Source organism: Haliaeetus albicilla, chromosome 11 (assembly GCF_947461875.1).
Source record: "Haliaeetus albicilla chromosome 11, bHalAlb1.1, whole genome shotgun sequence".
Lineage (NCBI taxonomy): Eukaryota > Metazoa > Chordata > Aves > Accipitriformes > Accipitridae > Haliaeetus > Haliaeetus albicilla.
The window spans coordinates 25303177-25326416 of NC_091493.1; the positions used below are offsets into that span (position 1 = coordinate 25303177).

The 23240-nt window shown below is 62.8% G+C and overlaps 2 protein-coding genes across 2 annotated transcripts; both read right to left on the minus strand.

The window, feature by feature from the left end:
- Positions 1 to 8526: 8526 nt before the first annotated feature.
- Positions 8527 to 10800, minus strand: NKX2-3 (NK2 homeobox 3). The gene is made up of 2 exons (XM_069796726.1): positions 10265 to 10800; positions 8527 to 9605 (listed from the first exon to the last, which is right to left on the minus strand). Exons 1-2 carry the CDS (start codon positions 10605 to 10607, stop codon positions 8965 to 8967), a joined length of 984 nt encoding a protein of 327 aa, XP_069652827.1. The 5' UTR covers positions 10608 to 10800; the 3' UTR covers positions 8527 to 8964.
- LOC138687931 (collagen alpha-1(I) chain-like) lies at positions 10753 to 13218 on the minus strand. Its single transcript, XM_069797633.1, has 2 exons — positions 12572 to 13218; positions 10753 to 12403 (listed from the first exon to the last, which is right to left on the minus strand). The coding sequence occupies exons 1-2, from the start codon at positions 13216 to 13218 to the stop codon at positions 10753 to 10755; spliced, it is 2298 nt and encodes a 765-aa protein (XP_069653734.1).
- Between the last annotated feature and the right edge of the window lie 10022 nt (positions 13219 to 23240).

The following is a 23240-nucleotide window of genomic DNA, read 5'->3' on the forward strand; positions in this document are numbered from 1 at the left end:
CGCTATTATTTTTTCCAATCTACTGATAATTAACAGAATAGCTTATTTTTTGACCATTTTGTTAACTGTCTTGATAGAAACTTCTTTTAGAGTCCCACCCAGCTCTGGACCTGCGAGCCAGCCTCACCGGGTTGCGTACTGAGCACAGAAGTATCGCCTCATTGTGCTGACCCTCCCAGACCAGAGCTCTGGGTTCATCAAGCTGGCTGCCCGTGGGTGACGCCTGGTTCTCGCAGGATGCTCCCATAGTGCCTGCAGGAGGGGCATGCGTCCCACAGTGCCATGCCCAAAATAACTCCCTGGAGGAAATGCATTCACAGCCATGGTATGTGCTGCCGGCAAGCATCTGGCTCGGCTCAGGGCTGCTCCAGAGGATCTGCCAGCCTGGCCTGGCCTGCTCACAGGGCTGCTGGGGTGGGCTGTGGTGAGGGGAAAGAGGGGTTTTCCTGCAGCTGGAAAGGCTGCTGGGTGAGCAGGGAGGATGTGCAGCCCTTGGGGGCATCAGGCCCCAGCAGTGCCAGGGGACTGGAGGGCAGGGGCCCACAAACTGCAGGGCTGGGTGCTCGACACCCTGCCCAAGCCCTAGCCCAGCCCTGGCTCCACCTTTCCTTTAAGCACCTCTCTTGCCCTGGTACTTGTCAGTGGATGATGGATGCCAAGTGACTGCCTGTGGGATTTTCAACGGCTGTCCCAGCAGGTCTCGGTGTCCCTGAGCACAGAGCAGCCACGGCCACTGCTCTGCAGCCCAGATCCACCTGGGTTGTGTGCTGTGTCCATCCTCTGCTCCTGGCGTGGGCTGCAGGCTCCTGGTCCCTGCTTTTTCTGCACTTGCAGGAGGATGAGAAACTCCTTAAAGAAACAAAAGCCACCAGAGGTCTGGAGCCTCCACTTTTCCCACCATTTCAGGAGCTGGGGCTTTAAGAAATAGTCTGAGTATTGCAAGATTTGGCAGCCCTGCGGCTCCTCCACCCAAGAGGGAGAAATCTGAGAAGCAGAAATGGCTGGGAGAGACCAGGGGAGGATTAGCTTGGTGGGTAGGGCATTAGACGGGAGTTTGCAGAAGACGGGTATGACTGGCCTCTGCCAGGATGGGCCTCCCTGCCCAGAAGCCGAAAGCTGTTGGTAGCAGAGCTGCAGCTTTGCCTTTAGCCCTCACCACGAACTGGGGCAAACACAAACCCCATGGAGGGAAAGGCATAAACTGGGGCTGAGGAGAGATTTGCACAACTAAATCCATCAGCCCCTAGAAGAAGCTCTATAAATGTCAGCAGGTGAAGGCACGATTGAAGGTGACTCCAGGATGTTTCCAGGAATAACTGCCCACAGAAGTGCTGGGGGAAGGAGAAAGACCCCCAGGAACGGAGAGATGATAAGTCAGCACGGCACAGAGATGCTAATGTAAGCAATTGGCCTGAGCGCTCCCTTGTTAAGGGCATGGCCTTTCTGGTCTCCCGGTTCTTTGCCAGCTTACCCAGCAGCGGCTGGGTGTTGGCCAGCGCAGGCGGCAGCAGCCCTGCAGAGGATGGTGCTGCCTGTGAGGGGTCTGGTGCTGCAGGGACAGCAAAACTGCCCAGGGGGTTTCCAGATATCCCTTGGGCCAGGCCACGGAAGACTGGAAAAATCCCCTGTCCTGCTGCTGTCTCCATCCCCTGAGCTGAACCTCTGCCACAGACCAAGAGCTGGCCATGGCAGCGGGCAGCTGCTCCCAAGCTCTGTCAGGGTGGGGGTGTCTACTCGCTAGCCAGCCCAATTCCTCTGGCACCTTTGGCATGATAAGATGCCCAGAGGTAACAGAGTTATTGGCTGGTTCAGCTACAGCCGCTGCCTTTCCACGCTGATAATGCTTCTGTGAAGCCACGCTACTCTGGGTCTGTCCTACAGTCTCCTAGGTATTTGGCTGCACTTTGCCTGAGATCCCTCCTACAGCCTCTTCTGAGTAAAGAGACTATTTTTGGCTTTCCAGCAAGGAAGCCACTCTCAGCCTGGCAGTTTTGTAGACAACCCCTTTTCCTTTTGCCTCCCTGCAGGATCCCCAGCCACATCCAGCAGGGATTTGCTGCCTTGCCTTCCTGTGTCCGACAGCCCCTTGAGCCCTGTCTTGCCGCTGGTGCTGGGGGGGTCCCAGATGGGGGGAGCCCCGCAGCCCCCAAGCAGGCAGAGCGGGGCAGCACTGCTGGCCTTGCCCCATTCCAGGTGACAGATCCAGGGCTGACGCAGCTTTGCCGCGGCACAATCCCAAGCTATTTCAGGCAACTCGAGTTTGCCATGCCAGGAGCAGCTCAGGAGCCCCTGGCCGCCTTCCTGGGGTAATTGGAGATGCCTGCACTCCCACAGGTTAAGGGCGGAGCTGGGATGAGGGGAGCTGGGGGGGGAATCATCTGTCCCAGAGCAAGAAGGGGAGACCCCTCCAGCGTGTCTGCCCTGTACCTTCAGCTGGGGGTGGTGGGCTCCTGAGGTGCTCCTGCCTCAGGGACCCCAGACAGGCTGCTGGGTCCCAGCCCACAAGGCCCTTTGCAAGACCAGCTCAGGGGCAGGCAAGGGGGGCAAGGGCACTGCCCTGCCTAACCATATCTCTGCCCCTCCTCTGCCGGCGCCCTGGTCTACCCTGAGCTTTCCTGCCCCCCAGACCCTCTGTGGTGGGTGCCTGACAGCCCTGCTCAGTGAGAGGAGGTGGCTGGAGCCCCCAGGGAGCACAGAGGTGGGCTCCCAGCCTCCCTCCAGCCCCAACCCACCCTGGCTCTGGGATTCCTCAGGGTTCTGTCAGACCCCAATAAAGTCGTATACGTTCTCATGACCCCACGGCCTCACAGTGGTGGTAAACGCGGGCGCCAAGGCTGCCTGGACACAGAGCAGACATTGCCTCTGGTGGGCCCTGGGAAACCCTCTTCTGACCCATTTTTCTGCCTGGGTTAAACTGCTGAGAGACAGCTCCTGGCCGGGCTGGTCCCAGCCTGCCTGGCTCCAGCCAAGCATCGTGGTGCAGGAAGGCAGGGAATATAGCCTGAAAAGTAATGCTGAGGCTGAAAAACCTGCTTTCTTGGCTGTAAAGAGCCACCAGAGGAAGCAGTGCCCAGGACTGGGCTTGGACTGCTCTCAGTGTGCCTGGTTTGATGGGAAGATATTGGTAATACCCGAACTTAGTGCAGGGTCATGTGTCAAAGTCCCCCAACAAGGGGCTGCAAAGTGGCCTTGGGAAGATGCTGCCTGGCTGGAGCTGGGGTGTGGGCAGACGGCGTGTTGCACTGGGGAGGTGACAGAGGTGGGAGAGGAGTTGCTCATGGGCTGGAAGGGAGTGGCAGCAGTGGTCAGTCCCTCAAGGGCACATGGATGGGGACAGCTCAAGTGTGCTGTGACACTAGAGTCTGCTCTGGGATCAGTCTCAAAAGCAGCTGAAGCAAGGGCTGTTCCAGGAGACCCAGGGGGGGACGACGCCAGCCCTAATCTCCCCAGCCCAGCACGCCTGCAGGTATTGCGCTGGCGGCAGTGCTAGCCCCGGAGAAACCCTGCAATCCCCCCCAGGACACCTATGGCATGGGGACTGACATAAGAGCCTCCTGGCAGCGCACAGACCATGCCTGGCATGGCTAGGTGGGTGCCAGGAGAAATGCAAATCCAAGCAGCTTTCTCCTCTGTTCCCAGCACCTTTGGGTGCCCATTAGACCTGAGCAGTATGTGGCCCGGAGCATTGCCAAGGGCTATAAAACCAGGAGGGAGTAGGGAATTGGGCCAAAATTGGGCCATGCCTCCATCGTGGCGGGGGGAGAGCTCCCTCTGGTGAGGACGCAGCTGTATCAGGCACTAGATGCTGGACACCACAACCATCATTAATGTCCTTGGGAAATAACTTGCAGGGGGTGAACACAGTAGCTAGAGGCTGCGGGCAGTACCAGAAGTTTTGGGGGGTTGGGCAGCTTCCGGCATTGGGTGAATTGCACCACTTTGGGATGGAGAAGATAATCAGAGCTAAAAACCTGTGGGGTCTCCCACAAAGACATGCTGGGTGCCTGTGCTCAGTTAAAAAACCACAGAGTGCAAAACCTTCCTCACTAGAAGGGGACCTGCACAGTGGCAAGAGGCCAGGAGGGGAGCCCCAGCTCTCCCACCGCAGTGGGGACACGTGTGGGCGCTTTCCCTTCACTGCGTATACAAGCCCCAGCGATGCTGCCTGCTGCAGCAAAGCTGCTGCGTGTGCCGGGGGACCCCAGCTCCCGCAGAGCTCAGCCGTGGGGAGACAGCAGCCTGCCCACGGCCAGCGCAACCGGCTCAGCGTCTCCCACTGCCGTCCTCTGCGCCGGGGACGCGATGCCAGCGGGGGAGGCAACCCCGCCCGGCTGCTCTGCAGCCCTCCAAGCCCCGCAGGGGCACTCGGGCACCCCCAAACCGAGCCGCCACCAGACGCAGAGCCCCCGCCGTGTGCGGTGACGGGGACTGAGGGGTCCCGGTACCTGTCGCTCCCGGTCCCCGGGTGCTGGCCGATAGATGGCGGTGGCGTATCTCGCTTGGGGACAGGCGCCGGGAGCGGTGTCCCTCCTGGCAGCCCGGGGGACCTGGGGTTCCCAGGCAGCACCCCGCCGGCGGCCGGGACCCCCCTGGCCCCGGCACCAGCCGCCCGCAGCAGCCCCGGGCACGGCGAAGGGTCGTTCCCGGGAAAGGGTCTGTGGATTTTATTGCCCAGGCAGGGTAAGGTGGCTCGGTGCAGCCGGGAAGAGCTCTGGCAGGGCCCAGGGGAAGCTCTGGCCTTCGGCAGCGCTCTGCTCTGGGGGGGACGAAGATGCAGCCCCCTTCTCTGGATGGGTCATGTGAATCCCTCATAGCAGCGCTCTGCCGGGTCTCACGGTTGCAGGGAGGAGAAAAGGAACAGCTGAAGTATGTGAGTCCCCCCCACCCCGCTTAGTCAGGTGTAGTCATCTTGTCATGCACGGGACAGGCTGCAGGACTGGGGAGGGTCTGTGGCCATCAGTGCCTCATCCAAGGAAGGGAGGCAGGTCCCTGGCCCTCATGTCGGCCAGCAAGTAGTGGGAGAAACCCTTGCTGGAGGCTCCACAGCACAAGTACCGACATTTTAATTTAATTAGCTGATCCATGGCCAGCCACAGCTTTCTTGGCATTGGAGAGTGCTTGTGTGACAACCCCACATTGCCACTGCCAGGAGGAGCTTCCAGCATCTCTGAGCCCCGACAGCTCTGCAGAGCCCCAGTGGCCAGGCAGCCTCGGCAGCTCTCAGCATGCAGCATGGGGTGGCTGTGGTGGGAATTGCTGCAGAGCAGGAGCTGCCACTCCAACCCAGACCCAACACAAAGGGGCAAGAGCTGGGCACCACCCCAGCACACAGCTGGGTCCCCGGGCTCCCGGCCCCAAGGCAGCGGGAGGTGGCTGTGCCTGAGTTGAAGTAGATGGGAGCAGAACTCAGCAAGGTCTGCCCAGGTCCATGGGCAGCCTGGCTGGCCTCGCCGGGAGCAGGTGTCTCGCTCCGCACCCAGGCAAGCTCCTTGCTGATGGCAGCGAGTGGGTGGTGAAGAGAGAAGGATGAAGGGCATGAGGGGGAAGGATGACCGCAGCAGTGGGCGGAGGAATGGAAAAAGTTGTCGGGAAGGAGAGGAAACCAGAGCACATCTGTGCTGCTGCAGGGGGAACAGTGCTGCTCCCGTGTGATCCTGAGCATGATGGAAAGACCACAGAAAACCAGCTAGCACTGGGATTTGGATAGAGCCTCCCTAGCAACCATTGGACAGAAGGAAGCTCCGCTCATGGGCTCCTCCTTGGCCAGGAAACTTGAATGCAGCCCATGCACAGAGCGGGCCTGAGGCCTGGTAGTTAAAGCCTGGCTGCTCCAACAGTCCCTCCTTTGCTTTAAGTCAGTGCATTGTCTTAGAGAATCTCGTCCCTGTCCAAAATCAATCCGCACCTTCCTGCCCTGACTCCCAAACAGCAGTAAATCCCCCGCTCAACCAGGAAGAAACAAAATGTGCCCTCCGCCCCTTGACCATGGCCCTCCTCACCCCTCCCTCCCCAAGGTCCCTCTGGCCGTGCCGCCACTGCAGTGGGACTATGCCGAAGGGATTTCCACCAGCACCCTGTGCCTCTCACCCCACTGGCAGCACCCCGCTTCGCCCTTGGGCACAGGGGATGGGGTGCATCACGGGCAGGCGCTGCCTCCAGCGCGGCCATGCAGCGACTTCCCTCCATTGTGTCTCTCCTCCCTGGGCAGCCCATCCAATCTGCAGTCTCCCACCATCTCCCTCCCACCGGTCGTCGCCGGCTGTTCCTCCTCTTTGGAGTGCTTCACTTCCGCCACCCTGCTCCAGGCCCTCCAGCATCGCCGTCTCTTTGTGCTGCTCCATCTTCCCCATCAGCTTGAGGGCTTTGGGTGAGAGTCTGCAAAGGGGTCCCTCCCACTAACCCTCTGCCCTCCCCTCAGTCTGAGCTGGTGGGACAGCTGGGATCTGTCCCAGGAATGGGGCTCGCTGTGGTAGACATCCAGAAACTTCCACTGCCATGCCACATCGGCCTGCAGCCGGGCCTCTCGACATTCCCCGGCTGGGCACTGCTCCAGCTCTGCATGGGGAGAGCAGGGCCGGGGAATACAGGCGGGTTTCACCAGCTGTTAGTGGGGTGAGTTCAATACTGACCTCACACCTACAGCAATGCTGGGCACTGGTGGTGCTCGATAATGCTGGTACTGCCTGGCATAGCCTCTTGCAACACGGCTGTGGGGTCCCCGTGTGCCCCTTCGCTTTACTTAGCTGTCCATGCTCCAGAGACTCTGGCTACAGACGTGGGCAACATGTTCCACACCAGGGTTCCGGTCTCATCCGGAGCCCCTGGGTGCTGCTGGGGATGCAGTGGATTTCTAACCAGCTGCCACGTACTTGGAGGGGATGTGCTAAGCTGGGAGCTCCTCTCGCACACCCTAATTTTGGAGGAGCTTGTATTGTGGTTATGATTCCTCTGGCTTGCACGCTGAGGCATGAACTCACACGGGTCCCCTATTTTTGCAGACAACAACCTGGCAGAACATGGAGGAAAATGCAACTCTTTCCTATGGCAGAGACAAATCTCCCCAGCCTGACTGCTGCTGCAAAGAGAGAGCATTACCCATCTTTGTTCTTGGCTATCCTGTTTCTACCCACGAGACCACAGGGCCCTAACCACTCATCTCCGAAAGCCAAGAGCAGGGCCTGGGCTTCCTCTCCCGCGACACCTTGCTGCCATCCAGCAAACAATCGGCTGGGTGTGCCGCATCCTCTCCCAGCGCCGGCCCCGCAAAGCCTGCCAGCCTTGGGGTGGCTCACGGGACAGCGGGGTGCCGTGCTGAGCCAGGGCTGGGAGCCGGGGCCTGCTGGTTGCCCACTCTGTCCCCACGGTGCTGCAGTGGAAAGAATTTCTCCGGTTCCTTTGCAACAGCAAACCCCAAGGGCGCGCGTTCAGCTCGCGCAGTGCAAATGTGCAGCGTAAAACCGGGTTTAGCAGCGTGAACGGTCATTACCTGCTGCTTCTGCAATGGCAGGCTACAAAACCTGGTCCTCTGCTCGTGGCGGAGGGCCCGTCGAACGACATGCACGGGGAGGGCAGGGGGAGGACACGGTGGGCATCGCTGGGCGAGGGGGGAGGCATACCGAGCCCCCGGGCTGCGTCCATCTCGGCGGCTCCGAGACGGCTCCGCTGCAAACATCTTTGGGAGCTCCCGCGCCGCGGCCGGGGAGACCTGCGGGACGGCACGGGAGAGTTCCCGGTGCCTCTGGTCTCCGCTGCCGCCCCGGGCGAGCCAGACGGGGCTCCGCGGGTGTCCGGCCCTCCCCGGGCGCGGCTCCGGCTCCGGCGGCGCTGCTCGGCGGGACCCGCACGGCAGAGGCACGGCCGCGGCGGCGGGGCCGGCACCGCCCCGGGGAGCTCCGCGGCGGCGGCGGGCCGGGGCGGCCCGGGACGGGGCGGCCCGGGACGGGACGGGGCGGGCCGGGGGCGACCCCACGGCCGGTCCCGCGGGTCTCGGGGGCCTCGGCCGCCCCCTCCCCCTGCAGCCGAGCGAAACGGCTGAACATGTAGCAATAATGCCCCGGCATTCAGGCTGCCCGGCCCGGCCGGCCCTAATCAGCGGCCCGCGGACCCCCCTCCTCTCCCCCTGCGCTCCCAGAAAGGGGAACAAAACCCAGCACGTTTCTTCAGCCCCCGCGCATAAAGCGCCGGGCCTGGGCCTCAGTGGGGGGCAAAGCGGCCCGTCAATCTCGGCGCCGGGGCCCCTTTGTCCCTCGCCTCCCTGCCACACCTTTTGTTCCCGAATCCAATAAGCGCCTATTCCCGCTACCTTCCTCGGCGGCTCCTTTCAGCGCCGGCCCGGCGGCCACAATGGGCCCGGCTCTGAGCTGCGCGGCCCCATTCAGCGCCCTTGGCACGCTCACAAGCCGGCCGGGCCGCCCTGCCCCGCGGGCAGGCCGCTGCGACCGCCCCGCCGCCGGGCGCGGGCACGGGCACCGGCCCCGGGCCCCGGCCGCTGGGCGAAGGAGGAGCGGGCGGCGGATATTGCACCTGGTTTATTGACTGACTCGGCGAGCTGGCGCTGGCAGTAACCGATACAGAGTAGATAGAGGGGCCGCGGCACCCCCGGGCCCCGCCGTCGGCTTTTTACAAGCAAAGCTGCTCCCGCTGGCGCGGCGCGATCGGCTCCAGCCCGGCCCGGCCGTCGCGGCGGCTCCGCGGGGCGGCGGCACTTGGCTACGAGCTCGGGCGGCCCCGTCCTGCCCTGCCGCGCCGTTCTGCGCCGCTCCGCTCCGCTCCGCCCGCCGCCGGCCCCGCACCGCGGCCCGCGGGAGCGCCGGGGTCCCGCCGCGCCGTCCTGCCGCCGCCGCCGCCGCCGCTCCTGGGCGCGCGTTGCGCGGCGCGCAGCCGGGCTGCGGTGCGGATGATAACGGGGCCCCGGAGCCGCCGGGCCGTCCTGCCGGTCCGCCCCCGGCCCTCAGTGCGTGCGGGCTACCAGGCCCGGATGCCCTGCAGTGCGCCCTGGCTGCAGGAGGGCCCCGCCGCCGCCTGGTGCAGCGGCTGGCCGCCGCCGCCGAAGCCCCCCAGGCCGCCCACGTTCACGAAGGGGCCGGCGGCCGCCGCCGGGCTGCAGGCGGCTTGCATGGAGGCGCCGCCGGTGCCCGCCGGGTAGGTGCAGCCGTAGCCGGGGTTGTAGGAGGCGGCGTTGCCGTAGCCGTAGGCGGGGAAGCCGTTGTAGGAGTAGGGCCCGTTGTACGCCGAGCTGTAGCCCTGCGACCCGCCGAGGCACGGCTTGCCGTCGCGGACCAGCACGGGCACGGCCACCCTGCGCGGCGGCGGCGGGGCCGCGGGGCCGCCCAGCTCCAGCGACTTGTCCTGCCGCTGCCGCTTGCACTTGTAGCGCCGGTTCTGGAACCAGATCTTCACCTGCGTGGAGGTGAGCTTGAGGCTGCTGGCCAGGTGCTCCCGCTCGGGCGCCGACAGGTAACGCTGCTGCTTAAACCGCCGCTCCAGCTCGAAGACCTGCGCCTGGGAGAAGAGGACGCGCGGCTTCCTCCGGCTCCGCGGCTTCGGCCTCTCCGCCTCCTCCGCCTTCTCCGCCGCATCCAGCGGCTTCTTCAGGACGCAGCTCTCTGCACGGGGGAGCACAGGTCACGGCTGCGCCTCGCCGCCGCCGGGCGCTCGCTGCTCCCGACGGGCCCCACCGGCGGGCGAGAGCCCCGCGCCGCGCCCCAGCCGGCTACGCGCCCATCGGGGAACGGCGGTGCGGGCGGGGAGGCAGCGCCGGGACCGGCGGCCTCCGGCGCCGCCTGTGTTTGCGAGGGGCCGGTCCGGGCGGCGGGACCGGGCGCGTTGCCGCGCCTCCGGGCCGGCTGCGGCGGGACCGCTGCGGCACCGCGGGACCGAGCCCCGGGCCGCGCCGGGCACCTGCTCAGCCGCCTCGCTCCCCGAGGGCCCCGCCGCAGCGGGCGCAGGTTGGGCCTAACCCGCCCCGTTCCTCCCTCTCCGCTACCGAAACTGCGGAGCGCGGGCCTGATCCGGCAGCTCCGGATCGGGGCCCTGCGGAGGCGCTTCTCGTTGGGGGACGGGGGGGGCACGGCGAGCGGCGGCGGGCGGTGGCAGCCCCACGACGTGCCAGTCCCGGCTCGACATGCCCAAGGGACGCGGCGGCGGGCACCGGGGCTTCGCGGGGCGGTGCCCAGCGGGCTGGGAACGCACCGCGGGGAGCGAGCGCGGGCCCGTCCCGGCGGGGCGGTGCAGCGCGGGGCAGCGCGGCGGGGCCGATACTCACTTGGGTCGCGGGCCGCGGGGTCCAGCTCCTCTCCCGGGCCGGGGGCCTCGCAGGAGCCGCGCAGCACGGCGTGCACGTAGTTGTCGGCGGAGATCCGCGCGTCCGCCTGGCCGCCGGACGCTGCCATGGGGCTCAGGTAGGACAGCTTCTCCTCCTCCTCCTCCTCCTCGCCGTCGGAGAAGCGGGCGCCGTCGGCGGCCGCCAGCAGGCAGGCGGCGGGGTGGAAGTGGTGCTCCAGGTGGTGCGGGAGCTGGGCCCCATAGCGCGGGTCCTGCTGCTGCTCCAGGTTGAGGATGTCTTTGACGGAGAAAGGGGTGGAGGTGACGGGGCTCGGTAACATCATCGGGGCAGCGCAAGCGGCCAGGCAGTCCCGCGGGCCCGGCGGCGCTCGGGCGGCGGCTCGGCGGGGAGCGCCGCGCCCGGTGCGGGGGGAGCAGGCAGCGCCGAGAGACGAGGGGCCGCGCCTGCTCCTGTCTAAGTTGCCTCCATTAGCCCGGCGCTGGGGGTCTGCGTTTTGTTACAGCTTCTGCAGGGACAGCCAAGGGCTCGGGAGCCTCCTCTGCCCCGGGCCGGCACGTCACGGCGAGGAGGGGCCGGGGGCCGGGGGCGGCCTCGCCATTGGAGGGAGGGGGAGGCAGAGCCGGCCCCCTGCCCGGCTCCGGCCGCCCGGCCAGAAATAGCAATGTATTAAGGCTGCGCTCGGGGAGGCCGCTTCCCCGCAGAGCGCCCCGGCGGCCCGGCACCCGCCCGGCGGGCGCGGGGACGGTGCGCCGGGGTCGGGGTCCCCGCAGAGAGCCGCGGCCGCCGCGCCTCCCAGTGCTAAGCACGCGTAGGTAGGTAGGGACCCCCGCCCCGGCGCGCCCCGCCGGCCCCTGCCCGCACACGGCTCGGCCCGGCCCCGGGAGGGGCGAACACGTGCGGCCCCGCCGGCCCGGCCTCCCCGCCCCGCCAGCACGGCCGCCCGGCCCCGCAAGTGCCTCCCGCCGCCCGGGACGCGGCGCGGAGGGGAGCTTCGCCTCCGCCGCCCCGCACTCCTCCCGCAGCCGACGGCGGCCCCGCCGTCCCGGGCGAACGGTAGCCGCGCGCCGTACACGTAGCCGACCCGCTCCGAATCCCCCCGTGCCCCCGCAGATCCTCCCCCCGCGACGGGCCAACGTGCCGCCCGCCCCGGCTCGCCGCAGCCGGTGCGCGGCGCGCCCGCCCGGGGGAAGGCGTGCTCCGCCGCCGCCGCTGGATCGGTCCCCGCAGCCCTGCGACAGCCAGGCCCGGCCGGGCCGGGCCGGGCCGGGCCGGGCGGGCAGGCCGGGGCCGCGGTGGCGCGGGGCTGGGGCAGGGAGGGCTACCCCGCACCCTTCCGCGTTTCCTTTCGTTTCCTTTCGTTTTCTTTCGTTTCGTTTCGTTTCGTTTCTCCCGCCGGTAACGGGCGGCGAGCGGCCCCGCGGAGCCACCACGCCGCCGTCCCGGCGGGTAACCCACCGAGCGAGCTTGTCGAGTCCCATCCGTACCGCGAGGTCCCCGGCCCCGGGGCTGCGCCGAGCACCGGCCCAGCACCCCGGTGCGGCGCGGCGGGGGTTGCCGCGATCCCGCGGCCGCGCCCCGCGGCCCCCGAGCCCCTCCGAGGGCTCAGCGCCGCCGCGGCGCGGGGAGCGGGCGCACCGAAGGCGGGGCGGAGGGTCCCGGCAGAGAGATTTCGTTGTGATTAAAATCCTGCCGCCCCGCAGGGCTCGGAACGGCGCCGAGGCGAGGCCACGGGGAGCCGGGCGCGCACGCCGGGCAGGTGAGTGTCCCGGGGCCGGGGCTTCGCGGGCCCTTCCCGGGCGCTTCTCTCGGGTCGTTACCGCCCGGCGGCTCCGCCGTTTACCGGCTCCGTCGGCGCCCTCGTTTCCCCGGCTCCCGCCGCTCCGCACGGCCCCGAGAAAGCCATGTAGCGGCGGCGCGGCCCGGAACGGGAGCCCGGGCGCCGGCCACTTCGCCACAGCTCGGGCGTTCCCGGTCCCGCGGCGGGACCGGTTCCCGTTCCCCCGGCGCGCCGGATCGTTCCCACCGCGCCGCTGCAAACCCCTCGCCGTAAATCGCGGCGGCTCGGTCTCTTCTCGCCGCTTCCCGCCCGCTCCCGGTGCCGGCCGCCATCCTCCCGTCCTGAGGCCGCCCGGTCGGGACGGTGGACGGGGAAAGGCGCTCGCCGTAACCAGGCCTGGTCGGGGCCCGGCTCCGCTCTGTGCCGCCGGTGCGCGGAGAAGCCCGGCGCTGCCTCGCTGCCACGGCCCCGATAACAGTTAGCAACAATTAGCGCCTTCTCGGTGTTACGCATCCGCCGCCGGCCCGGCCCGCTCCCGCCCGCCGCAGGGCCCCGCTCCCGGGGAGGTGCAGGCGCGGAGGCCCGGCGGCAGCGGGGCGGGCGGCCGGGACCCTGCACGGCGCCGCGCTCCCCGGGAGCCCGGCGGCGGCCGGCCTCCGTGGCGGGGAGGGCAGCGGCAGCGGCCGGTGCCCTCGGTGGCGGCGGCGATGAGGGCTGCCGGGCCGCAGCCCGGTGTCCGCCTGCCCGGCCGTCTGCGGGAGCAGCAGCCGCCGCCGTGCCGAGGGCCCGGCCCCGGGCCCGCCGGGGTCTGGCTCGCCTGGCGCCATCGCGCTCCCGCCCGCAGCGGGATCCCGGACGGGCCGAGCGCCAGGCGCGGCCCGCGGGCACGGGGAGCCCGGGCCGGGCGGAACCGGCGCTTCGGGACGTCTTCCCCGGCGGTGGGAGCGGTTCTCCCGCCGGGACCCCGCTCAATCGTGCCGCCGCGCACAGAGAGCGCTCGGGGAACCCACGGCCCGCGGAGGGGGCAAGCCGCTGCCGGGCCCCGACGCGCGTGGGAGCACCCCTGTGTTATCCCAGCTTTTCCTGCGGCCGCCTCGTCCCCCGCCGGTGCTCCCGGTGCGGTAACCGAGTCCGCGCCTTCCCGCCCTGCCGGCATCCCCGCTTCGGTGGGGCCGGATCAGGCCCGCTTCGGCGGGACGCGAGCGGCGGTCTCCCAGCTGGGGAAGCCGAGGGAGCGGGGAGATGCTCGGGCCCGGCCGAGCCCCTCGAGGAGCACGACCGGGCCGGGGCGAGCGGCGCGGGGGTGCGGGAGCCAGGGGAGGGCGCAGCCCCGGTACCTGCCGGCGGGTGTCAGCCCCGGGACGCGGCTCCGGGGCTTTCCCAAGCCGGCTGGGCCGGGGTCACCGGGCTATTAATGGTTATTTTATTTATATCATTAGCGGCGTCCCCTGAGCTCTGTTTACAGCGGGGCCTTGTTGTCCCGGCCGCTCCTGCGCTCTGTTTAGACAGGGGATTATTGTAATGGATGGAGCTCGCCGTGCGGATGCTGCAGCGGAGCCAAGAGCCCCCCTCGGGCCCGGGGAGGGGGGAGCAGCCCTGCAGCGGCCGCGCACACGGCGGCTGGCGGGCAGCCCCCCCTTCCCCGGGGCCCCGGGCGCAGGCAGCCCGGTAGCAGACGGCCGCGGCCGGGGGCCTCGCTCGGGGCGATGCTATCAGCCCCAGGGCTGCTAATTGCTCCATTAGTCTCGCGGGTGCCGAGTGCTGGAGCCGGCCCCGCGCTAATGGCCGTAAACAAACAAACACGTTAATCCGGCCCTGTCTCCAGCCCCGGTGCTCGGGGAGCCAACGGGGGACGGCGGCGCGGCCCCAGCGCGGCTGCGGGAGGCCCTCGGCGGGCGGCACCCACCTGCCCCGCCGCCCCGGGCAGCCCGGAGGCCCGCGGGCCGGGGCCGGTGCGGACCCGCGCCGCCGGGAGCTGCCCCCCGCGCCCGGCTCTATTTACACAGAGCCTGCCCTTGTGTAAACGCTGCGCGCCGTGGTTTATCTCAGGGCCCGTCTGTTTCTCGTTCTCTGTCAGCAGCGCCCGGTGAAGGATGGCCCTTTCCCAGGGGCTCGGCTCTGATTTATGTGAGAACCGCAGCGCGCCGGGGACGCCCCCGCACGGCGGGGCCGGCGACGCGCCGCGGAGAGGCGGCGGGTCCCGGGGTAGCGACCCCCGACGGGGCCGCCGTTGGGGACGCGCCCGGCCCGGCCTCGCACGCCGTCGACACCTACCCGCCGACAGCGAAGCCCGGTCCGGAACGGCGCGGCGTGGTGCGGTACGGCACGGCACGGCGCTCCGCCCGCTCCCGGGCCCTGCTCTCCCCGCACCGAGCCTCGGCCGCGGCGCAGTCCCCCGCGGTGCGCGGCGGGCGCGCCCGGGGGGGTTCCGGGGGGGGAGCGGGCACGGAGCGGACCTGCCAGCAGCTCCTTCCGTGCGCCCGCCTGGGCATGGACCCTGGCTCGCCGCAGCTCCCCGGGTGAAGGGCGGCTTTTATCCCAGCCCTGCCGCTTCCCAGGAGTGACTCTGTTTCACAACTTTTTGAAACGAAATGTTATCTTTATTCCCCAGGAGAACAGAGGGCTTCTGCAGGCGATGGAGCCAGGTCCAGGCAAGGGATGCTGTGCGCTCGCCCAGCAACGTGCTGTCTTCGTCTCCCACTGCCCTGTCCCAGCCCTGCCCGGGCAGCGCCGGCACCGTCCTGCCCACGCGGGTCTTCCAGTTGACAACTGCCTCCACCTCTCAGGGTGCTGGGAACCCCCTGGCTTGGCTTTGCCAAGAACCACCCACATAATGCCCATTTTCTTGAGAAATATGTCACTGCAAATATTTGCTTTTCTTCAGCATTTTCTTGCTCCACTGGCATTGGCTGATTTACTTTTGCTTCACAGTTCGTCTTCACAGTACAGGGATGTACGATTTGGAAATGTGTCCTAAAACAAAGCTTCGATGAGAAATGTGTTTTCTGGGGGTCAGAGACCCAGACTCTTTAGCGTCCTGAGAAACGCATACATTTCCACAGTGGGAGCTTGATTTGGGGGGCACCAGTAACTGTGTGCAACATTCAGTGCTCAGCACTTTGGGGGGTAGGAGCGGTGCATGCAGCAAGGGGAGCTTGGTAGGTTTGGACACTGAAGGGAAGGCTGTCCTTGATTTCACTGCCCGATGGACCTCTGAAACCAACGCTGATGCGTTGAACTCCGTGAGAGCCAACTTGCAGGAGCAGGTAAAGGTCATCCCACATCTGAGGCAATGCAGGATAGGAAATGTTAGTGCCAAGGACCCTCTCCCACCTGCTGTTATTTGGCGTCTCTGGTGCACAAAGGATATCCAGGCTTTACAAAGCCACAGCCCCGCAACTGTGGACGTGCAGAGGGTAGCAAAACACCTCTTCCTCTGGAGGAGAAGCTGTCATAAATCACAGTTTACTGCTCGTGCGATGAGAAGGTCCCGTGTCGAGGCTTCTGCTGGAGGACACAGACACGCATACACCACCCCCTTGCTAGAGCAAAACCCAGAGCCTTTCTGGGAGCACCTTTGCTCTGTGCCTCGGAATCCGTCGCTGCATGTTTGCGTCCATGAGGTTAAGAAGCCGGGCTGAAATTCATCCTTCAGCAGAGGCCCAGCACGATGCTCACTCACCGCTCGCATCCACAGGCCTGCGTACCACTTGCATCCCATAGGGCTTAAGTGGAGCCTAAGTGGACCCTGGGCCTTGCGCTGGCGGCCAGCCCGGCACTGGATTTCAGCACCGAGCCCAGGCCTGCAGCTCTGATTCATGCACGTAATCCTGCTGAGGTCAGCGGGTTTCATCCTGCTCCCACTGCAGCCCGCGGGATGGTTCACATGAGAGTGGCAGGGTCAGGCTCTGTGTTTGCATGTGCCGTAGAAAATGGAACAGTTAAGATTAAACCAATTAAATTTTAACAGGTCTGGAAAGCGTTTTATTACATAATAAACAGGAGGGATTAGCCGTGTCGGGCTTTGCTGCATGTGTGCTGGCGGAACGGTTCTTTGCTGTCCGCGGCACTTGGTGTTCATCTGGGCTGGGGACCTCCCTGCGCTGCCGCTGGGGCCAGCCCGCTGACAAACACACGGGGCTGGAAGCGCAGCTGCACGCTGGCTCCCGTTCCCATCCAGCGCCTTGCCCCGAAGCATTCTGGGTGCAGCGCTTTTCTTAGTCCAAGCAAAGCCTTTTCTAGAAGAAATTTCGCAAGTTATTCGGTGGCTATTTCTACGGCATCCTTCAGGGAGAGGGAAGCCCTCGTGCTTCTGTACAGGCGTGCTGGTGAGGAGTGAGCGGCTGGGCTGGATCTGTGCGAGGTGGTGACACGTGTCTTGTCTTGGAAGCAGAGCTGATAAGTTTCTCTAGTTTAGGGCATCTGCCCGGCAGCCAGTCCCCACTTCTCTCCCTGCTTAATCAAGATGCCTCTGGCTGCAAGCAGGGCTTGTTCCCATGTGGGTGAGGCCACCCTGGGCACGGCTACCCCCAGAGCTGGCAAATCTGCGCCAAAAATGGCACACAGCTGTGGGCTTGCCAGGGTGGTTTCAGGGTAACTGGACTGAGAAAAGATGCAGAAACCAGCTCTGGCAGAAACTATGCTGCAACCTTGGCTGAGCGCACGCATGGGGCGGTGCACGGGCAGCTGCCTCTCTGTGGTGGCACTCGCTCGGGTCTGCTGGCATTCATCTATAGGGGCTGCCGCAGGCTCCGATGGGCACCCACAGCCAGGGGCTCTTGCATGGCTTCATCTTCCCAGCTGTAACTTGCCGCTGGCCAGCTCAGCAGCGTTATGCACAAATATCCCCCTGCCTTGCAACAACCTGCAGCTGGGGGCGAGAGAGGAAGATGGGGGCTGGAGAACCTCATCCTTTCTGTCTCTGCTGGGTAAATACGGGACAAGAGACGGGCAGGTTCAGCCGAAAGGCATTTTGCACGCTGCTTCCAGAGGCCACTGCAGGCCCGCTTCCAACGCTGTGGCGGTTTTTTTGTCTGGAAGTGGAACGGTTGCTGCGGGTGGGGACTGTGGCATGTTCAGGGGCAGTGAAGGCAAACAGCTCCCTGGCTGGCTACCACGCCTGGAAAGGTTAACGGTGGAGCGTGTGCTTGGTCTGCACACTTCTAATAAACAGCCATTCTTTCATTTTCCTTTAAAATACTTTTCATATTTTGCCATGGCTGCTTGTGTTGCTCCCTCCTACGACAGCTCCTCACCGATGGCCGCTGTATAAATAGCGCAGCCCCTGGGTCCCGCACGCAGTCGGGCGGGTGGGAGATTTGTAAGCTTCTGTTAATAGTTTATTTCTGAGTCTGCCTAATGAATTCTCCTCATAATTACTGCACAGAAATTGTTAGTGTATCCTGATGATTCAGAACTTTCTAACAACAACTCTGGACCAAATTATAAACTGTTTTTCTATCTTGGAGTGGAGACTTGAGAGAGGATTCCTAATTGTTCTCGTCCCCTCAGGGGCCAGAGCCGGATTATCCCACACAGGCTTCTCTGCAGACTTGTTTTTAGCCTATCGGTGGGCTTTCTGCCAGACCGAAGGGATGGGGAACTCAGTTTTCCAGCTTTAAATCCCCCCCCTTTACCCTTCCACTCCACTTACACCTCTAAGGAAGAGCATGGATTAGAAAGGATTTGCCCTCATGGGGCTTTGGTTTGGGTCTGTGGAGATCGGTCCTTAAAAGCTTTGCCTTTTTTTATCCCCATGTAAACCTGACTCCCGGCTTTACACCAGGAATGGGCAGAAGTGAAGTGCTGTGTTGTTCGGAGAGCAGAGATCTCCCATTTCTTTTGAAATACCTGCCTTTAAATGGCATTTCCTCTTGGAGACAATGGCTTAACGTGAAGGACAAGCAGGTGGGGATGGGCAAGGGCAGTGTTTTGGGAGCAGGGCATGGCCAGACCCCTCCTGCCATGGTTGCTGTGCTTCGCCCATGCGTGCAAAAGGCTGGGTGGGCCCAAGGCTCATCCAAAATGCCTCCCTGTGCCAGAAGCGAGAGGGCAGCCCGGGTCTCTTGATAGGGCTCCTGTCTTGTCCCTGTGCCGCTGATGTCCCAGCGCACCGGAGGTGGCGGGCATCCCAGCATGGCTGGGATGCTCTCCCCAGGATCCGTCCTGGTGCTCTCCCCCAAGGACCCATCCTGCACTGGGAATGACCCATGCAGCGATGCCGTGTTGGGCCAACAGTCCCAGGGGCGCTGGGGCCATAGCGAAGGCAGCCAAGGCAGCTCTTCCCTTCCTCGTCCCCCCCTTTGCCGGGGAGGCAAGAGGCCACGCCGCCGGCCGTGCCCCGTCTTGCTGGAAGCGCCGACGCCTGTCTGGCTGGCGGGACACCCCGCCGGCCCCGTCCCGGGCACGTCCCCCACGCCCGGCAGTGGCGAGCGGGCACCGTGCCGCGTCACGGGGCCACCCGGGCCCAGGCGCCCTTCTCCAAACATCCCTCCCGCCGCGCGCCCGCGGTACCCCCGCGGCTCGCCCACGTCCGCCCCGCGCACCCGCCCTTGCTGACAGCGGGGAAAGTAGGAGCCGTGTCCTTGTGCTGACCTTCGCCTGACCTTCCAGTAACGCTCGAGAAACCCTCGGAAAGGCTTTCTCATTGTGCAGCCCCAGGGTTTCCAGGGAATTAGTCAGCAGGCTGGAATTGTGCTCTGTGTATGTGACCCCCCCTCTGCCCCCCCCCCCCACCTCTCCCATCTCTGGAGCCGGACCGGTCCAAGAGATATGTTGCCAGGGTGACAGCGAGGTGTGATGGATGGACAGAGAGTGGCTGTGGAGTGGCAGGGCCGCTGGTCAGTAACCCAGGGCTGTGTTTATAAGAAGGAAGAGGCTGTTTCCTGGAGCTAACATAATGCAGCTCTAAAAAAGGCAGGGGAAATACATCATGCGAGGAGAGCGCAGCCCTGGGAGGGGAGGGCCGCCGGGGAGCCCAGCACCAAAGCGAGCCTCCAGGTCAAGGTGCCTTTGACAGGGGCCTTTTTTATAGGCCATTTGCGTGAGAGTTCGCTGCTGTTTCTCTGCAGCCCTGACAGCGGCTCAAGGCCCAGCCGGGGTTTGGGGAGGGTCTAATCTAAACTCGCTGCTTTCCAGCTCTTCGCTTGCAGGACCTGCTGATTTATTTGGAAAATAAATAATCGTCGCTGACTGTCATTTCGTTGCTGCAGAGCGACAGTCCCCCCGCTCGGCGTGGGTCTGTGCCCTGTCCCACAGCGGACGCTCGGAGCTGTGGGGAGCTGGGGAGGGACCCCGGTGTGGAGGGAGTGAGGGGCTGAGTCCGCAGCCCCCCGTCTCGCCCCTGCCTCGCCAGGCCCCAGGGAGCAGCGATGCTGATAGCCACGGTCCCTGCATGGGGTGAGGGCCCGGGGCATCACTCACGGCGCTCGTGGTGCCAGGGCTCAGAGCTGGGATGGAGGTGACCAGCTGAAAAGGCGAGGGAACATCCCACCCGCCTTCCCAAACGCCAGCACGGCAGTTTTCTTCCCTTTAGCCGCATCGCAGGTGTGTGAGGTCCTCATGCCCGACGCCAGCATCTCCGCCCCCGTTGGTCCGGGGGCTCTGCAGCCCCGCACACCCGCTGCTGTGAGAGCTGCGGGGTCGTCCCTGCACCTTGTGTCACCTCCCAGCCCTGCGGCCACGCTCCCCCTAATGTCACCCCCTGTGCCGGAGGGTCTGGCCGTGGGAGAAGCAGTGGCTCCCGGTGCTGCAGACAGGGGTTTTCGCTCCCCACCTGGCAGCACGGGACCTGAGCCCCCCAGGTGGGCTGGGACATCACCTCTCCCTCGCCCCTGCTGCTGCTCCCGTGCTCTGCGCTGCCCTTGTGTTCTCAGGGCCTTAATCATCCCAGCTAATCAGAGACCGGTGCCCCAGAAAACAGCCCCCGATTTTTTCCCTACTTAAAAAAAAATCCCAATTAAAGCATTTCAGAAAAGAACTTCACAAACAAAAAAAGGAAAAAAATCCAGGCTCATTCAGCTCTTAAGTCCCACCATTTTCTAGGTAGGCAGAAATTGTTTCTACTACAGCTGAAAAATTATTGAAATGTTGAAAATTATTTCTTCTTTCTTCTACTACTTTTATTCTTACGACCCTTCAATAGCTGAGCAAGTGATATTGCATTTAGGGGTTTTCTTTTTTTTTCTTTTACAAGAGTGCCAAAGCTTTGAAAAGTGTCAGCATAGAAGAGAAAAGATGAGAAAAGAGAGGAGGAAATCTAGCGCGAATGTCAGGCGTTCTTCAAGCAGCTTCGGGGCAGGGGAGAAAAAGACGACAAGGAAAACATGAAAACACAGCACTTCCAAATTTTGAACATCTTCCTGGTTTAGGAAACTGGAATTTAAAAATTGCTTCAAAATATCCCATAGAAAAGTTAAATGAAAATGGTTTCCATAGAATAGTTTTCAATCTAATTCATTTTGGGCAAGAAAAGTTTCTGTAATTTTTATACTGAATAAGTATTATAGTTTATTTTTCACATTGTTAAAAATAGTAGTTCTACCTCAGTATAATAATAAAAATCCTCAATTTCCACCTTCCCAGCAAATACCTGGTTTCGGTCCTGTCCTCACTGGTGCAGGAGTAATTTTCTTCTTTCAAGCAGAGCCTCATTTTTGGCTCAGTTTTTTGCTTTTCCCTTTCTTCTTCAGAGGAGTGTTCTGTCTTCAGCATTGCTCATACTTACCCTGCTCTAATTCATGCAAATACTGCCACATGCACAAATTCCTCAGTGAGTTCAATATTAATCAGCAAATGATTCTTTTTGCAGCCCAGCCTGATCACTGTCTAAAAGTCACTTTCTAAAGAAGTATTTGATGAGTATTTGTATATTTCATGTTTGCATTGTTCTAAGTGACTTTTAACATTAGGTTCTCTCACCCGCTTTTGGTTCAAATGAGTGTGTTCACACACACATTTGAATTTGCATTCGGCTCGGATTTTACACAGCTGTGTTTGAACAACTTTCAAGAAAACAATCCATATTTTGGAGTTATTTGGTTTTGTCTGACATATCCGTCACAGCTGCCAGTGCAGGGGAAGGCGATCCGCACTTCTGGAAGCCCCAGTGGGAGCTGGACCATGCGGGTCCCCGAGAAGCCCCAGCCCCAGCCCCAGCCCCGCTGCATGGGTGTTGTGGGGCTGCGGAGCTGCAACCCTCCGAGATCAGCTGTGAGCGTGGGCTGGTGTTTTTTCAAAACACTGTATATTACCGTTTCCATGACCAGTTCCTGTTGGATTTGCGTCAGACCCCTGTGGCACCCCTGGACATGTGCTGCCTGGGGGGAATGACGATGCTGGTCATGAGGGAAGGGGGTGGCTCATCTTTCCAGCTCTGCAGATTAGGGCTGCCCGGCTCCTCTGCAAGCCTCCCCAGGTGGCCATGATACTTCTAAAGGACTTGTCCATGTGCGGCAGTAAGCTCATTAGCTAATTCCCTTATTACGCAGCATCAACTGAAGCATGTGTGTTTGGGCTTCCAGGCAGCCCCCTCTTGCCTTTCTCCCCAGCTCTCCTCACCTCCTCATTACTCCCTTCTCTTTCTTTTAGGTAAGAAGGAGGGTTTTTAAAAGTCTCCTTGGCCCAGCCATTTTGGGTGCACGCTCATCGCTCCCTCGCCAGTCCCGGTCCTGGGGTACCCCCAGCGAGAGGGGCTGTTGCGGGCTGGGGCTGCAGCGGGCAGGACCCTGCTTGCCCGGCGGTGCGGCGCTTTTGCCTCTGCCAAAGTAGCTTTTCGGGCCCGTTCACATTTCTGTGTCAATCTCGGAGCCCAGCCGGGTGAACACGCTGAGGGTTTGATTCAGACAAAGCGAGGCGCGGGGGAGTTTTCTAGGAAGGAGACTGCGGCGTGAAGCCGTCGTGATGGGATGCTGCTCTTTGAGGGGTTGCCACAGGTTTTGAGAGGGTCGATGGGCTCTTGCATCTTGTTTGCAGAGAGACGCCGAGCCCCTTGCCCCTGACCCCAAACCAGGCGGACGCTCACCCGGAGCCAGGGGGTCAGAGCCCGCGGGGCAAAGCCTTTCGCCCCCAAACATGGGGAGCCTGGGGGCCCTCTTCCCTCACTGCCTGCTCCAGGAGAAGCCCGGTCACAACCCCTGCCCGGGGAAGAGGGACGGACCCAGCATCCCACCCTCTTCCTTCTGGGGGGCCACACGCCACAAAATCCACCTCACGCCGGCGCTTTCCGGCCCTCTGTGAGAATGTACAGTTTGTGGCTCCTTCATTGACTTTGAAGAATGTCCCTTTATTCACAATGTTATTTCCTTTAATCACTGTGAGGTTGCAGGAAATCTTCTTGGAAAATTGTTTCAGAATGGCTGGAATCACCATACTGTCGTGGGGATGGAAAAGTCACTTGAACTTGTTTTTATTTTACCCTAAAAAGTCGCTGTCCCCAGAAGGTTCAGTTGAATTGGATAAACATGGGAGTTCCGAGGATTTAGTTGTTGTTGAGCAGTTCCCCCCCCGCCCCCTTTTTTTTTTTTCCAAATGAACCTCTGTGTCTTTCCAAGTTCCTGAGCTTTACTCAAGATCAGGGGTGCAGAACTGAAAGAAAAATGGGACATTGGCATAAAGAGATTGAAGACAGGCAAATACATCATTAGGGGACACAACATGAGAGTAGCAATAATGAAGCGGTAAGTGACACAGCTTTGGCTGTCAGCTAAGAGCTGAACCAACTGAATTTTCTTCTACTTTAGGATATCTATGCTGGCTGACACAGGAAAACAAAGAATGTGCTAAATCTTGACTTTTGTGGGACTTTAGTCCCATTTCCACATCAAATTCCTGTGAGCAATGGAGAGAAATGTGGTCTAGGTGAATGTGTGGCTACATGAAAGGACAGCTGGCTAGAAAACTACTGAAAGGGCAGTTACCAGTGTTTAACCCTCAGACAGGGTCTGGTCTGGATCTAGGGCTAGTCAGTACTTTCATCAGTGATTTTTACCTGCAGCATCAGTCTGGTAGGGCCTGCAAGAGTGCTTTTCTTAGAAATTGGAGAAATCCGAAATAAACCTGATAATAAGAACAAATATAAGGCTTTTCTATGAGTTGGGGAAAAATCAACATCACAAGCCCTAGCTGGGGAACGAGCAAGGTTGCTCTGTGGGAAAGTAGCTGGAGGTGACAGTGGGTCCC